Source organism: Solea senegalensis, linkage group LG14, assembly GCF_019176455.1.
Source record: "Solea senegalensis isolate Sse05_10M linkage group LG14, IFAPA_SoseM_1, whole genome shotgun sequence".
Taxonomy (NCBI): domain Eukaryota; kingdom Metazoa; phylum Chordata; class Actinopteri; order Pleuronectiformes; family Soleidae; genus Solea; species Solea senegalensis.
In genome coordinates, this window is record NC_058034.1 from 6750699 (window position 1) to 6768967 (window position 18269).

Genomic DNA, 18269 nt, shown 5'->3' on the forward strand with positions numbered 1-18269 from the left:
TATAAGAATATCCACACAGCAAATTCCACTGTGTGCACAATTATGAGGCAAGTAAGTATTTTGACCGTCATTTTTATGCATATTTTCCAACTCCATGCTGTATAAACTAATTGGGTTTAAACATTACCAGGTGATGTGTATTTGTGTAATGAGGGAGGGTGTGGCCTAAAGTCATCAACACCCTTTATCAAGGTGTGCATAATTATCAGGCAGCTTCTTTACCTCACACAAAATGGGCCAAAAAAAATTGGCTCACCTCACACATGGACACTAAGTCAAGGTGGAGGTGGGGTATGAGTAGCTATTATTAAGGTAGAAGTATAGTTAGACCTGTTTGGGCTAAATATGGACTTAAAATCAATTTCCTTTTAGAAGGTCATCATTCAAGAAGGCCATGGTGCATCCAAGGATACTCCACTGCATGTCGAGCCAAGAAAAGCCTTAAAGATGATGGAATAATGAATGACATGACTCCCTTCTTCATCTGACCTGAACCCTGTTGAGAACTTTACAGTGAGGTAAGACAATAAATACATTTGGGAGGCTGTGGTTGCTACTGCATGAAGAGTTGTTCAAGTCGAGTCAACTTTATTTCTAGCACACATTCAAAAACAACCAAGGTTGACCAAAGTGCTTTACAGATTTAAAGGCACAGCAACATAAAAGGTATAAAACATAAAATCAATAAAAATGGAAGTAAAACAGTAAAATGGTGTCATAATAGAATAGTAAAATTGTCAAAACTATTCTTATCCTGAGGTGAGGTTGAATTCCTCCAATCAGAAACAACTTAGAGTGATGACACTCACTGTGCGCATGCTCAGTGAGAGAGAGCCACATTTGAAACTTCCTGATCTACAAAAGCTTGTTTTTTAGGTAAAAATGTACTTCCCTGTCTGATGTACTTTTTTGGATGCTGATTTAAGATCAAATGAATATGAATTCAAACAAGTATTATTAGAAGCACTGTTTTGTAAGTTTAAAATAGAAATGGCTAACAAGTGTCAAAATAGCAGTCAAGCTTGCTCACATGAGATGAAAACGTAGTTGGTGATACTGGGACGGTTGTAACGCCCTGTTACAACCGTTTCATTTGTTTTTTATATATATATATATATATAGATATATATATATATATATATATATATACATCTATATATATATGAAACAATTGTAACGCCCTGTTACAACTGTTTCATTTGTTTTATATATATATATATATATATGTGTGTATAGGTATGTATATATGTATATATGTATTTTTTTAAAAAAAACTAATAGTGCCATGAAAGGCGCCATCAAATAAAATGTATTATAGTCATTTTCTTGCATTATAATTTGACAGCTTCACTTCTTTTTTGTCATGTGGTATGAGAAAAAGGTAAACATTACTTAAAAACATGAAATTAATAGTCACAATAACATGACTGATAAATAATATTTTCCATTTTGACTATATGATTGATTCATTATGTATATTTTATACATGTTACAACCGTCCCTATACACTGGGACGGTTGTAACAGTGGAGACTGTATTAAAATCAATTTTGCAACCTGTACATATTTCATAAAAGCACATGAATACATTATTGACAGATTGAAGTGTATAATAAAACAATCTGGTTATTCCAGTGTAAATGGTCTTTGATGTATTGCTAAAAATTGCAAAAAGTGTTACAACTGTCCCTGGTCTCCCCTATTTATTTGTACATTTTGAGTTGTTATTCTTACTCTAATAAATAATATATACTTCTAATAAATAATAATACTACTTCTGCACACTCATAGTTGCCTAATCCATAATTGTGTACAAACATTCTACAGGGAAATAAAAATTTAAAAAACAAAACTAAAGAAAATATTGGATTGACTGAGAGAACTATATTTGTATGTATATGTATATGTATATATATATATATATATTAGTTTTCTTATGTTCAGTTTTAACAAATGTGAAGAAATGTGTGTTTGTGTGTGTGTATATATAAGTAAATGCACTGAAACACAATAAGAGGACAAAGCAGGGTTAATTGAGAATTTTATTTATGATTCTCAATCTTCTTATTCACATTAATGAAGCAGCAGTGATAGAAAGTGAAGAGAGGGGATTATTATTATTTTTTTTCATTGACCATATCAAAATATAGCGTCTTTGAGATGAATTGGTACTTCAGTGTCATTAAAAAACATTTTCATTTAATTGTAGTGCTCTTGTGTGTATTTTTTTTTCTCTTTTCACATTGAACAGGAGCAGCAAAACAAAGAACGCCCTTTTTCAGGATACAGTTTCATAGCTTTTCATAACTTTAGATGAATGAAAACAAGCCGGGGCCTCATCAGAAGTCTGTAAATCATCTCAAAGATTATTATTTTATATATAGTCGTTACACACTGGTCCTCAGGGAGCATCTGTGGGTCTTTTTTTCAAATAAACATCATTCTGAGTTGGCACTAGCATGATATGGAAGTTATTTTGTAGGTTCGGTCCATGGCCATATCTTTGGCTTCAATAACTCAAAAGGGAGAAAGCTGCGTCCATAAGACAGTGCTATTTGATTTTCTCCAGTCTCATTCGTGTCAGACTGAAGTTACTCTGTCTACAGCTCATTGCGGCTTTTGAAAAAGGAAGTAAGTTGCCTTTTTTGCAACCAGTGTAGTCACCTCCTGGTGTGCTACGTCCATTTTACCTCCTGGGCATCACTCTTCAAACTGGAGAACTTTATATCCGAGCCCATAGACGAACTTGTTTTTTTCAATGCCTGTAACAGCATTAAATCCTGTAGTCTGGGATGACATTGTTATACTCTTAAAGCCATGGTTCTCAAACTGTGGTACATGTACCTCCACAGGTATGCAAGCTTCCTCTGGGGGTACTTGGAGGAAAATCAGAAATACTGTGCTACTGTATATACCAGAGTATGTGATCAGAGTGGAGCTCCGGAATTTTGACTGGAGGAATTTTGACTGGAGTGCGTTTAAAGAAACAAATAACAAAAAATAATAATTATAGTCACCTTATCTCAGGCGTGTCCAAAGTCCGGCCCACGGGCCAATCACCGCCACCATCAGATTTTGCACGGTCGTCCACATTAGCTCATCTAATAAGGAGTCTCCACTCTTATCTTCTATCATGTCATTATGATATCCGACTCCAGATGTGATAGAAAGTTTGAATTGTTTCATTTGTTCACTCCTGTGTGGCTTACATTTGGTTCCATTGCCATTTGAAAATAATAATTGTGACAATGAAAGTAAAATTATTATAAAACAGTGCATAGTGCACAGTGTATGTACATTTTACTGTTGACTTCACATTAAAATTGACTTCACATTATTGGCAACAAATGTACCTCCTGTGAAAAGCTGAGCTGAAACATCCTAAATGTCTGAAAGAGTGTTATTTCAGGTCGTTCCTTCCTGCAGCTGTTAGAGAACAAACACTGCTCACAGTAGACCACACATAACCAGGCTCCTCACTTATTTATGCTGTAAATATCAAGTCCATACTGTGTATATTCTGCTAACTGTCTATAATGTACATTCTACATTATATTTTAACTAATTTCTTATACTCTAAGTGTTAATATCTTTTTATATTGTAATTTTCTTTTTTGGTAATGCATGTTTATTATTTATAATCTTTATCTTTACTGTCTTGCTGCTGTAACAGGACTATCTTATCTTATTTACACCACTGTATTTTATTTTATAATGGTGTTACTTCAAAAGCTCAATATTTTCTCATGTGGTACTTGGAATAAAAAGTTTGAGAACCACTGCTTTAGAGTATAAAATAGTTACATACATACATGATTGTGTCGGGCTTGTATGTCAGATTGTTCAGCCTCGGGCAGAGGCATCATGCAATATATATGTGTGATGCTGATTTGACTGTTGGACACACGTGTAGCAAATGTAATCCAAACACATTCAGTTGTATAACTGACATTGCCATTTAAATTGTGCTATAATATTGACATTGCAAAAGGACAATGTAGTGGTGTTTACACCAAAATGTTGTAATGGAATGTATAAGTGTGTCAGAGTATATGGCAGCTGTTCTCGATCACTTTTGTCTCCAGATGAAAATAAAGATTAGTGTGTAAAGGTCAATTCAGAATCATAAAAAAATAAGGGATTTTAGATAAAATACAAATAATAAAGGACCAGTGTATATATAAAAAAAGAGTGGGCAGAAACACAGAATAGCAGGAAGGTTTCAGCCAATCAAGGCTCAAAAACAAAGAGGCTTCAGTCTTTTTCTTCTTCCTCCTTCATATCCTCTAATCTGCAAGAGAGAGAAATCCAAAATGTCACAGATAAAGAAACAAGAAATAAACACATAGTTGCAATATGAATGAAAAAGTGCAAACATACAATATGAAAAGAAATGTACAAAACATGCCACTCGCACTTCTACAGAGGAAACTGATAAAAGGATTTTTATTGACATTTTATGACCCAAAGCAGCGACCTGCCATGTTTTTCATTACAATAAAAAAAAAACCATAATGACTGTGGTGTTTGGCTTTAAAGAGGAGAGTAAAAACAGTTTCTACTAAATAAATACATAAATGTCATATTAGACCAACTTGAGCTCTCAAACTACAGATGTAAAGCACATGTTTTAATCCTTCAGTGGCATTTACTGCATGAATTCATATTTCAAATTCACCCAGTGCCACAAAGATAGTAAATAATACTATATATATATGCCCTATAATATACGCACCACAAACGGCCACGCACAGTACAACAGCCTTTTGTTTATATTAAACGCGCAGAAACACGCGTGGACAGCCTCGGGTTTTTCTGTGTCAAAGCTGTTAAAATACACAGACACAGACAGAGAGAGAGGTGACAAAATGACTCCAGTCAAACACACGACAGGAGAGGAGAGGACGAGCTCATGGAAACAAAAAAATGAAAATGAAACTGCGGCCTTTTGGTTCCGCAAATTGCGCGCGCGCGCGCGCGCACACACACACACACACACACACTTTTATCACAGTGCGGCGTATTTTTCTACTTTTTGTTATGGACATTATACACAACGTATTACTAACACATTATAACAACAGAAGGAAAAATGCGCGTGTACACACACACACACACACACACAAACACACACACACAGCAGATGCTGCTCGGTTTTTTTCTTTTGTTGTTTTTTTTTAAAAAAAAATCATTTTTATTGACACCACAACGTAATTTATAAATAATCAAGTCTAATTGGCACCGCGTGCGAGGAGAGTTTCTGGGCCTTTGAGAAGAAAAAAAGAAAAGGCCCAGAAACTCAGGCAGGGATTCAGACAAAATCTGAATAATCGAACTCTTGATTTAACATAACGCATAAGTCATTACCATAAAAAACAGTAACAGGATTTTTTAAAGCTTTAATGAGTGTGTGTGTGCGTGCGTGCGTGCGCGTGTGTTGTTTATTAATGAATTAACGTAAAAAAAAGAGAGGATTTTATCCATAAGTGTCCACATGAAAACGTCCACACCAGCCTGCGTGATGTTCTCCAGCAGTTTTAGTTTCCACCCAAGAAACTGGGGGAGAAAGGGGTATTTTGACCGCTAATTGTTTTTATATATAGTTATGGATATTAGACCAGAACTCCTGTACCTTTGTGCGTCACATCCCCATACTCTCTGTAATAGTTTAAATTGAATGAGTCTTGTTTTCTATTCATCTTATGTTTTTCTAAATTAAAAATCAGACTCCAGTTCTCATTTTACAGATTATTAAAATCCCCATGTCAAACACAGTGCTGACAAATCTCAGATTCAAGGAGCAGCTGCTGCCTCCTTGAATATAAAAATATCTAATATAAAAATAATAGACACAAAATGGCTGCATTTAAAGCCTGATATATATCATATTATTATTATTTTATTATTATTATATTTTTAAGTGGTTAACTGGTTCTTCCTGCGTATCCACGCTCATACAAATGGAATAATATCATGACCCATGATGACCCACGGCCATAATACTGGTAAAATGTAAATGAAATACTAGTATACACAGTATTTCTGATACAGACATCTTTATTGATCACAGGAGGTTTGTAATGTGCAGTTTACACAAACAGCCATTCATAGTTATTCATTAACAGGTCATTTAAAGTGACTTCTGTCAGACCAAATGTGATGAGGCTGTTTGATAATGTTTTTTTCCATTGTGTGTGATCTTTGATTACGCTTTTTTAAACCTTTAATTGTCTTGTTATCTCTCACTGACATTAAAAGACTTAAATTGTTGACCGTGACAGTGACCACGCGCTTCCTAAAGTCAATCATTCATTCATGTCGCTTCGGACAGACACACTGGGATAATTATTACCTCACAAATTAAAAAAAACAAACACCTCAAGGTCAGATACTTTTCACACATTTGTATGCATTTCCTGAAATAAAGTTGATTAGTATTATGTTGTATATAATCACACTGGTGAATGGATTCAGTTGTATGTGTTTTGCTTTGTTATAGATGGATAATATTCACGTTTTTATTTTTATTTTTTACAGAGGCCCATGGCGTACTGGGCCTTTGGCTCTTTTTAAAGACACAGTTTTCTTGGATAGGAAATATTATATATTATATAGTGTAAAAAACAAAACCTATATGTATATAAATGATAGTATACTCACGCGCAGGGTTCAGATACTCGTCGATGTATTTGGCAGTGTCCATCTTCCCATGGAAGAGCGCCTCCAGTGCGGCGGTGCGCCCCTCGTTGTTGCGGGTGTGCGGGTTCTGCGTGTGTCCCATCAGCAGTTGCACCACCCTCAGATGACCCCGTGAGGCGGCCAGGTGCAGGGGCAGGTTACCGCGATCATCCACCATGTTCGGATCTGCTTTGTGGTCTATCAGCAAGCGCACGGCATCGATCCATCCATCGCGCGCCGCGTCGTGGGTGACGGTGAGGCCACAGACCGGGTCGCGCACGTCGGGGTTTGCACCCGCCTCGAGAAGAGCCTGAATCACGTGGTCGCAGCTCAACTTCACCACCTGCACGAGGGACGATCATTTACAGCAGTTAGAAGATAATATGTCACTGGTATTCATTCACTGTAAGAAAAAAAAATCTAAATCTGACACCATTATCAATTTACACGCATTATTTGTAATAATCTACACCACGTGTTTGTGTTTTATTGTGAAATAACTATAGATGTGGTTATTATAGGAAAAACCTCATCAGTTAAATATACGGTTCAATCAATCGGTTCAGTTCAATACTGTGAAATTCCAGAGAAAATGATTTTTCAGTGTTTTGATTTTTTTTTACTGTCATTTACTACAAAATGATTCAGTGACGCACTGAGAAAAATGCAGCATGTGTAACTCCATAAGTAAAAATCCACACAGTAATACATTCTACACTGATAGAAAAAAAAAATCTGTAAATGTGCCATACTTTGACTCTGAGGCCCGTTTGGCTCAGCCTCTCAGATTACACCGGACTATGAAATAGGGATTAAAACAATATACAGAAATAATAAATTGCTGTGATATGCTACATCTCTCCACCACTTTAAGAATATTGTTGTTATTACTAAATGGTTACATATGGTCACAATGGTAGTAATAATAATAGTAATAACGTGTCATTACTTGTGCTGAGACCACGGCAGCCTGTGCAGAAATTGTGCAACTGAATGTAGCCACCATTTCCTGATATCCACCATTTCTATCTGTCTGTCTGCCTTCACGTTTCACTAGTTAAACAAAAAAATTCTCCTTGCAGCATTCGTTTTTCTTTATTAGAATAATAATATGTTCTCATAATGTTATTCTCAAAGACTTCAAACTCTAAACTGGAACCACAAGCTAATCCACAAACTAAAGAGAAACTAAAGAGAAAACACAGATTAGGTTTCATTAAAAAACTCATATGCACGTTCATATTAACTAACATAACATGTTTAATAATAGTAATAACTTCATATCGCGCCTACAACAAAGATTACAACGTGATTCAGCAACAAAGCAAAAGCAAAGAAAAGGCCAGAGGCAGACTAACCACACAACAGAGACGAGCAGAATGCAGGGAAGATTTTTTTTTAAAGCAAGAAAGTGTATTATTACATGTTTCTGAGACTTTTACACGTTATTATCACATATACTTTTACACCCAACACGTTTTTTTGCTTTTTCAGAGAATGCTCCCACATCAGATGTGCCACATGGCCCAACTTCCTCTCTGCAACCTGTCCCCACATTTCTTTATATGAAAACTATGTATATGTCATATATAAGGTTACTAATAAGCTTTACATATTCACGAAACAACATTGAATGGATATATAACATATGATGAAACCTTATATCATATCTTATATCATACTAACCATCAAATAGAATCCATAAATACATTATTATATATAAATGTCACACAAAAAGTTACACTACAAACATCAGCAACGAAACAAACTAAATATTTTCGTGACATTCACTTTGAAATGAACGAATGTGAAGGAAGTCGACACCAACCTGTAGTGGAGTTCTCCCAAATGTGTTCAGCCCATTGACATCTGCTCCATTTTCCAGTAAAAGCAAGAGTTCATGTAGGTTTCCACTGGCCGAAGCAGTGGAGAGTCTGTCAGTGAGCGGCACCTCAGCCATTCTTGACAACAGATATGGATATAATGCAGACATTCCTTGTCAGGCATGGAATGTTGAATCTAAAAACGATCCTCCTCCTCCTCCTCCTCCTCCTCAGTGGGCCTCACCTCTTTGAAGATGAGATTGGTAAAGCTTAAAAAATAGTCATTACCTTTTTAGGATGTAGACAAATGGCATTTCCTTTTACAGATAAAAAAAGAAAAGAAAAAAAGGTAACAAGTGGCTATTTTCCTGCTGTTTGATTTCATATAAATAAAAAGTAAATCATGTCTTGAGATCAGCTGGCAACAAACTGGAGATGAAGAGTGAATAAACACGTATTTTGTTGTTTTTCTTATATACAGGATACATTCAGGTGTAATTTAAGTAGCCCGTGCTTCAATTCATGTGGAATAATATTTGACTCAAAAAAGAAAATAAAAACCAAAAACAATCCACAAAACACCGTCCTCTATATGCGATAAAAAATCATAACAGCAGATTAGCAGGTGACATCCTTTCACATCCACGGAGTTCAAAGCGGAAACGACGCCACAAACAAACACAAACAAATTCGATGAATTTCGGATCGATGAAATGGCGACATGTGCGCAAATTGTCAAGTGATGTGATGTCATTCATTGTCACTTCCCGCTCATTCCCGCTCAAAAATAACAAGCCACTAACATATGATAAAAACGTGCGTTGACCGTCAACATTCAGCGTCCATGTTGTGATCGGCAGCCACAGGCAGAGAAGATCAGACCGTTTTATTAACGCTCGTTCATTTCCACACATAGCCCTACCCACTGCTGCGACTGTGTCCCGCTACATGACGCCACCGTGTCCCGCTGATGTTTGTCCACATCATGTCTTTCAAGGTTTGCTCTGTGAGAATCCAGACAGCAGCAGCAGCAGAAGGATCGCAGTGAAATCCCCTCACGCTCCTTTGGGAGAAAAAAGAAAGAAAGTACGTGTAAAACACACGCGTGTTTGCCCTCACAGCTTAGCGGTGTGTCAATAATATTTGAAATACTTGAGGAAAAAAGGATTAGATGGCGTGATTGGATAAGAGCTAATGATAGGGCGGGACACTGTCAACGGAGCTCTGTGGGAGGAAAACAAAAAGACAACACATGATGTCGCGACACCGCAACTGTCATAAAAGATAAAAGTCTTAATTTATACCGAAGGAATCTGCGGAGGATGTTTTCACAGTAAAATAACACTGTGTCTTAAATTCACCTTTGTTTTCACTCTGGAAATAACAGTCAAAGAGCAAGAGGGACTTTTTTTGTGTGGCGTCATCGTCTTTGAGCACTGTTCGTTTTCTTTTCTGATGTCGCCCTCTAGTGGCTATACTTTATATAGATGGAAACGCTCACTGGCCAGGACACCTGGTAGAGTGGCAGGAGTGCAGGGCCGGCCCTATGCATTTTGGTGCCTCGAGGTGGAATTGGGATTTTGTTCAACCCAATCTAAAAAAACTAGTTACTAAAAAAAGTAGTTGGTGATAGATGACATGATTTATACATGTCTGTGCACACTCAAACTACCTAATTTTGTGTGATATGAAAAATAACATGCAGGAAAACAAGAATATCAAGGTCGGGTTGTGGAGCAACGCCATTGGGTTGCCCTAAAGCAGTGGTTCTCTATTATTTGCCCCCCCCAGAGGACAGAAATGTTTTCACGCCCCTCCTGAATTGAAATACTATTGAGAACCTGATCATTTTTATTTATTTATCTGTATAAAACACTGTATGAGTTGGGCCCACCCCACTATTTGAGAAGTACTGCCCTAAAGAGAGGCCACCAATAATTAGTTACGTCAATTGCAGACCACACCCTGAAAGCTTCATGTAAATGAAACAATTTTACTAAAGAAGTGGTGTGTATTTATTATATAGTGCTTTTCTAGTCCCAATGACCAGTTTTGCCATTCACACATTCATACAGCACATTTATGTGAATCACTCTGTCATACCCATTCATACGCAAAGCCATCAGGAGCAACTAAAGTGTCTTGATCAGGGACACATTGGCATGTGGACTAGCTGAGCCGTCAATTGAGCCCTCGACCCTCCAGTTGAAAGATGACTTGCTCTAGCACTCGTTAGGCATACTTTCTGTTGCCAGTAGGTGGTGCAATGATTGGCTTTGCGTCATTGTGGTCCACTGGCCCTAAAAAGTTATTCCTGCAAGTGCTGTGGCACGGATCAAAGGATGGTGAGGGTGGCATCTGGGTGAAAGTCTGCAGCTTGGCTAGTGGGAACACAAAATGTGTAAAGGTGTTTTTAACTATAATGCCTACTAAATTGACCAGATGGCCCAAAAATGTATTATTTGCAGGTGAGTCAAAACATTCAAAGCACAAATTATTTTCTTTTGTTCTTTCACCTCCTTTTCTTTTCTCAAAATCCCTGCCAGCTTATTAATAACCTACCAGCTTAAAGTGGGAAACTCTAAATAAAGTCAATTAACCTCCAAAACATGTTGTGAGATCAGATGTACACTGTCAAATGTAAACTGTATGTTGCTGTATGCTATACATGACCCCTTCCCCAAAGAGGCTGACATTGTGGATGACCTTACCTAGTATGTGAAAAGAAAACACTTTGCCAACATAAATTCTTGAAAATGTCCTGACCCAATTTTCCAGAAACTGTCATAAAATGGCTTTCTTTTTTGGAGAAATGCTACTGACAGCTTGTTTTTCAGGAAACTAACTTCTGTCTAAGCTATTAAATGTCCAGTGTTTAAGAATTACTGACATCTCATGGTGAGACTGTAGATTGCAACAAATAAAGGACTCCTCTGCTCCCCCCTCCCTTCCTCAAGCGTAATTGTCAGGGAAATATGGTGACGCCTTTGCATAACACAAAATATGTTATTGTTCTTTATTTGTGTATAAACATCTCTTCCAAAATGCAAATATGCAGCCTGGTTGGTTGCCAAGATGGTGAACTCCTAAAGCAAGGCCTTTGACTAAAAATGATACTGTTGATCTCAGGTTGCAAAACCCAAATCTATTTTATTGTAAAGCAATTATTCACAAATATACTTATACTGTGTTGAATTTCTGCTAAAATACCCTCCCAAATATTTACACACTGGACCTGTAATGCATGGACAGCAAATGTATAGGCTATTACTTTCATTTTTGGGGTTGGTTGGCATGCAGGTTTGGTCTAAGATGATGTACTTTCTCCACTGGGATCTATTTCCACGCCTGTGGACAATTTTTCAGTAAACCAGAAGTCATGAGGATGCATGTGGATATGTTAGATAATATTTTTTACTCTGACCTACACAAACTTTTCTTTTGGCGCACGGACTAGGTTTATCCAGCCCTACAAGGACCCTGTAAAACTGTAATAAAGGCATCAGGAACCTTGTGCTACTATGTCCATGCAGCAGGATATTTAGGCCACTACAACATTTTCAGTTCCCATTGCTCCACCTTCACGTTAAAATGCATTTAACAGGTGAAACAAATCATTTATTCTGAAGTGTAATCACAGGAGGTGCAATGTCTGACAATGTTAAAAAAGTTTCTGTCCCCCACTTGACAGCTTATATGAAGCAAACCATGGGAGCTCTTTGTCCTTCTCTCTGTCTTCATCTCAGATGAGGATGTTTGTAAAGGGACTCAATTCTCTTTGTTACAGGTTACATCTCATTATAGCCTTTGACATTTAAACATGTAAATGTTATGATGCATGTTGCATAAAGTATTAGGGGTTGTGGGTTGAATTTCAGTATAAGATTGGTTAAAATTATATGCCTGATTGTTTATTTCTCTACCTTTCTACTGTACCTTTTGTCAGAAAACAAAAAAAAGAAAAAAAATTGTGAATGTAGAGCTTTGTTCTGGAAGATAACACATTTCAACGATGTCATTGACACTTGCCTTAATGTTATTTGTCCTTTTATCTCACACCGTCCGTTTCTAATCAGTTTTAACCTGCTCTTGCATGACAGCTAGTTATTAGAAGTCATTAGAGTCAGCACATCCAAATATAGTGTTCCTATTTTCATTATTATTATATTTTACCTTCACATTTAGAATTCTGAATTGTGTGACTTTACTTTGTTCTTTATTGGTGCCTTTGTACTTATTTTTTTGTCATCGCGTACCCTGTTTTTGGTTAAATTGTGCAGTCGACCTATTACTCTCTATTCAATCCTCTTCGGCTTTGAGTTTTTACAACACCTGCAGCTCCTTTACGACAGCCGTAAAGGACTAGCTGACAATAATGATATGAGATAACTGAACAGTGTAACGTTACTTTACAGAGTTTTGTCCGTCTGAAGCCGACAAATCTCGACACAATTTAACATATTTAATTTGCCAACGTCTCAGCCGTCGCCACGTGAAGGCAACGCGTTGTATTCGTGTTCAGGGTCTCTCTGTGAGGCGAGAAAGCAACGAGTGCCAGTGGAAGAAGAATTGCTTTTAGCCAGTCATTGCCATGGCCTCCATAAGCGGCGACAGCAACATGGACAGAGAGATGATTCTGGCCGACTTTCAGGTGCGTCTCTTTTGTGTGTCCAACGTGTTATGTGCAGTAGTTGTTGATGTAGTGTCCGGTGTTGTGAAGTGACCACGGGCGACTTGTCAACAACAGTTCAGGCGACATGACCGCAGTCGTAAACAGCAGAGCTGAGCTGAGCTCTCTGTGGCTAGCACGCAGAGCTAACTGACTGACTGACAGCTTGCTAACAGTCTCAGCGCAGTTTTTAGCCGAAAGCTCGCGAACTGCAGAAAGGTTGTTTATTGTGGTCACTGAAAACGGAGCAGTTGTCTATGGGGTCACACGTTTACAAAATGTGCCTGCATGACAACTATCAGTTTCAAACCGTTTCTGTCCAAAAAGAGCAGATTCGTAAGCCGTTTGTTACGCAGGATCGTTTGTTTTGATAACGGGAAATGCACACACAATTATAATCTTATGTATTTAGAATCGATCTCCTCTTTGTGGGTATACCCCTTTAGATTCAACGATGACATTCGGTTGTTTTTACATGACATCAGGGCTGTCAATTGTTTTTTAATGTGGCATTACCTTGTTTTGAATGTAAACTCGGGGTATTTCAGTGACTGAGCTCAAAGCTTAGTCAGTTGTCTCTGAATAAACAATGGGAACAACACATTAAATCTATGTATGTACTGTATTGCAATGATAAGACATTGATTGTGCATGTTGTACATTATTTAGACACATGGAACAATCAAAAATAGAACAATTAAATTGGGATCTTGTTCATCACATTGCTATAAATAACGATTTCAGTCTTTAAAACTGGTTTATTGTTTAGCTTTACTCAACATTTTAGCATTTACATGTTTTTTGAACCCTGACTTTATCCTCATTTAAAGTGCTTCTGCATTTGCATGCATTATATTGTCTTTGTCTGTCTTGGGATTTCTGTATAGTGATTAATTATGTTAATGTTTTTTATGATGATGTGTCTGGCTGCCATCACTTTTCTTCCACTGGGATGCTTCTGCTCTATCTTCCTGTTCAGTTTAGTTCCTTTGGATAATAGGATGACGGAGGATGTGACATTAATTTCAATCAGGACAGGACACAGTATAATTTAATTTAATCAGTCCCTTTAAACCATCCACTCAATCATTCTTTCTAACGCCAGTACATAGAGCTAAAACTTTATCAAGTTCAGACTTAATCTTGAATAATATCACACCACACTTAGGCACTACCTTTTTTAAGATGTGTCCTTCATACAGTATGTAGGTGCCAGATAGATTTGCAGAGATTGGCATGCTTGTAGTTGTGTGAGGCCTGGGCGATATATCCATAACGCTAATTCTCACAAAATTCCTCAATAGCAATGTAACAGAAGTTAATATATACAGCACATACAATTGCTTACATTTTTTTGTCTGTGACATGTCAAATGTTCTTCTGCTTTCATTTTCTGCTTATTAAGAAGTTTAAAGCCACAATTGGTTGGTTTCTTCAACTTAATCACAGGAGGAAGGAAACAATATTTATTTACCTGAAATTTACACAGGTAGCACAGTCATTCAGGTGAGCCGTCCACTCTACATTTTTACTTAAGCTACCTAAATTTAATTTTGCAAGGACAAAGACTTGAGATTCATGGACAACAAAAGTAATTTTTGTACATACAGAAGGAAAATTATCACTTTTTTCTTTGAACGATATAGATTGTATCAAGGCAAATGTAAACTTCCAGACAAACACAGTAAAGACATATCTACAATTTAGAATTTCCTTGACATTAAATCATTTTTGTATTTTTCCTTTTTACTGTCAACATTCTCAGCTCTAGTACTTGAACTTACTAGATAAACTAAGTTTTAATAAACTCATCCTCAATGAATTGGCAATCCTGACCCTTGGTCAATAGTATGGCATGCGTACAAGGATATTTCTGCTGGTCTTCATAGTTCGGAAAACAGTACCAAGAAAAAGAACCACTTACTCAAAGTCTCTGTATCCTTTGTCATCTAAATACCAGCTGTACTAATATTAGCATAGCCGTGGCATGCTGCAAAACCTGTCCTCAAATTGTATGTTGTCTCATTTCCCTGTATTTCAAATGATCCCACCTCCATAAAAGTTAAGGTCATTGCTAAAGTCTTCCATCTGTTTCACCATTTTCCTTGTGAACAAATTCTGACTAAAGCATTTTCCAACGCCTCCATCACTGTGTCAATTCTGCAATTTATTATCAATTAGTTCTCATGTGTATGTGGAATTGCTTGTTTTGATTCAAAACAATTCATTGAGACAGTTACGTAATGCTTTTGACTTTGGGTCCTCTACCTGATTTTAAATTCCTGTCCTCTGTAAAATAGCATACAAGTTAGAACTGGTATATCCTGGGTTATGTTTAGTTCCACCATTTTTTTTATCATCATTTCACATTGTGTTAAACAGATTGTTTGTTTAGCCTGTCTTGGTCAAGGTGTGTATTTTATTTGTGTAATTTTGTGTATAAATAAGTTCCTAATTGTTATCATCATGTCCATAGAGCTCTGGACATTATTATTTACATCCCCATTGTGGCAGGAAAAGCTTCTGTAAGAATGAATTCTCTGCACCCTTGAACAATCTATTGCAGAACTTGACAGACTGAATATATCTGACTGTGATATTTCCCCTGTGTGCTTTTCGCAAATATGGAAACAGCCAGAGTGGACATTATCCCAGACCTGCAGTGACCCGACATCTTCAACTTTCTGATAAACTTTCCCTCATCCTATTTCATGGGACGCTAACACATTGCAATACCAGCATGTAAAATAAACAAGATATTAAAGTTAATTAGGGTTGGATTCTGTACCTGATATGAAGTGATCACTATACAAGCAGAATCTGATACCTGTGGGTTCCCATCGCTCACATGACAGGATTGTGTGACGTCAGCTACCAGAGAAAGCTTGGTGTCCCTCTCTCCTTACTTGGTTCAATCTGAGGAAATTGCTGGCTTTCTTATGATTAAGACAACATTGAAAGATCATGACTCTTGTCCCTTTGTGTCCCTTTGACTACAGCCATTTTTGATTACTGGTTTCGTTCTTTTATCTGTTTTGTATTTAGGTTTCTTATTTATGTAAATCATAATGTTTCATATATGTAACTGCAGCAGAATCCGATGCTGTGCATTTCTGTCTTGTAATCCCTCTCCCTATTGTTTTTCCTTTCATAGGCATGCACTGGAATTGACAACATTGCAGAGGCAATCACCCTGTTAGAGCTTAATAACTGGGATTTAGTGGTAAGTTTTTTACCCCGAGCTCTGGACTTTTAACTATTTAACAGACAGGTTTGGTCTATTTAGAATGAATTTCAAGAGTTTTAAGTTCAAGAGGGCATTTAGTGTCCAAGAACGTACATGTGATGGCTCTTTGAATGGTCCCAATGTATTTCTTTATTTTAGCATCTCAAGCACATCTTATGCAGTGACTGAGTGAAGGTGCATCTTTGAGAAAGAATGTTATGCCAAGTTTATATGAAGTCTGCATGAGTCTGGAAAACGCAGAGCCCTTTACTGTGAAGTGAATACTGGAAGGGGTCAGTCTATATTTAGATTGATGTTGGCAGGAGCTCAAAGCAGGCAGCAGTCCTGACAGTGGTAGGACAGATGGAAGAGTCTGGACTCGCCACACCTGCAGTAGTTTTTGTAAACATTCAAAACAAAAGTGTGTATATGTATTACCCAAGATAATGATATACAAAACCAAAACCAAAACCTCAATAGAGCTCCGGTGCACTCCTGCCATACACTGATACATTGATAGTCGATAGAAGCAATTTTTTATTTTAAACAATGAAAACACACTGGTTAATAAGTAGAAAATACACAGGTGTACAAGTGGCTTAACACACTTCTTTCTTACATCAAAATGGACATATGAAACTTGAATTCTTACCTATACATCGGTCTGTGTTTGGTATGTGATAATCACTATCACATACCAGACCCATAGTGTGCAAAGATAATGACCGGTTTCTGCATTAGAAGTCAGCTGGCCCAGCCCTAAAATGTTTCTTGGAACTGGTCTGTGGTGGCTTTGTCACTCATTTGGTTACATTTAAATATTTCTTAAATTTTTCTAGACAATTCCTGCATAATGACAAGTTGCATTATTGTGGTAGTAGGTGTTCATCCTTCATGAGTATAAACTCTTAATCAGTTGGGTTGCCAGGGTTAATATTAGACGCTCACATTTGTGTTTTGCCTTTGCAAACTTAATTTATTCCATACAAAAATACAAGGTTAAAGAGATTAGAGCATCTCATAACACTGCACTCTGTTTGCTTGTGTAGCATCGAAGAGTGGAGAATCCATTCAGACAAAATTTCAGCGCAAAGCTGACTGTGGTTTCTGTCATGTTTGTTCTTTCAGCTCAGAGTTTTTTTTTCCGATCTTTCACTCGATTTGAATTTTTCCTCAGGATCTGTTGCATTTTGACAGGCTTGGTTTGAAGCCTCTTAGCCATCAAATATCAGAAATTCTCTTTCAGTCTTACAAATATGATGTTACACAATCACCCAGTATACAAACAGTAAAAAAAAAACATTACAGGTTAGGTTCCACACAGACTGTCTTGTCTGTTCAGTCCCATCCAACATGTGGTCCACATTTGGGTAACAGGTGGGTAAAGCTCTGAAAAACAGACATTCAGTCCTACAGTGTCAATTTTATTTAATCAAGTTGACTCAGATTTTTTTCTATGATTGTGGAGAAAACACTTGATAATTTAGGACCACTAATTTTGACATGAAGCATATGAAGCAAATTTAGGACATATAGGAGTCCATGTAAATTTAATAGCACAGGCACACTAGGTTGGCATGTTCACACTTCAGAGGAATATGCTCACAAAAAGCTTGACCAAATGGCAATAAATTGTGACACATAATTTACTTTTACTTTTTCATAGGCAGCCATCAATGGAGTGATACCACAGGAGAATGGGATCTTACAAAGGTAATAACCATGTTGTTAAACTCTGACTGTACATCAGAGAAAATGTATCACCAGACCTTTAAACATCTAATGAAAGCAAGTTGTGATCATGTATATGAATTGTGACTCTCTCTCTCTTTTTTCTTTTAAATGCTCTGTTCTATATGTTGTCATGTGATTTG

General features: G+C 37.0%; 2 protein-coding genes across 2 annotated transcripts in view; one reads left to right on the plus strand and one right to left on the minus strand.

Annotated features, from left to right (window-relative positions):
* Window positions 1–3738: 3738 nt before the first annotated feature.
* Window positions 3739–9633, minus strand: cdkn2c (cyclin-dependent kinase inhibitor 2C (p18, inhibits CDK4)). The gene is made up of 3 exons (XM_044043438.1): window positions 8506–9633; window positions 6660–7020; window positions 3739–4290 (listed from the first exon to the last, which is right to left on the minus strand). The coding sequence occupies exons 1-3, from the start codon at window positions 8668–8670 to the stop codon at window positions 4286–4288; spliced, it is 531 nt and encodes a 176-aa protein (XP_043899373.1). The 5' UTR covers window positions 8671–9633; the 3' UTR covers window positions 3739–4285.
* A 3203-nt stretch (window positions 9634–12836) lies between these two features.
* faf1 (Fas (TNFRSF6) associated factor 1) overlaps window positions 12837–18269 on the plus strand; it is a 55582-nt gene continuing 50149 nt past the window's right edge. The window contains exons 1-3 of the mRNA XM_044043690.1: window positions 12837–13151; window positions 16324–16392; window positions 18062–18108. Coding sequence (XP_043899625.1) covers window positions 13092–13151; window positions 16324–16392; window positions 18062–18108 — 176 coding nt within the window. The 5' untranslated portion in view covers window positions 12837–13091. The remainder of the gene's footprint in view (window positions 13152–16323; window positions 16393–18061; window positions 18109–18269) is intronic.

Bases quoted from the DNA above. Each gene is read 5' to 3' on its own strand.
- cdkn2c (XM_044043438.1), bottom strand. From the start codon at position 8,670: ATGTCTGCATTATATCCATATCTGTTGTCAAGAATGGCTGAGGTGCCG. The intron at 7,021-8,505 runs GTTGGTGTCGAC...TCCCTCGTGCAG, and splicing joins TTGGGAGAACTCCACTACAG to GTGGTGAAGTTGAGCTGCGA.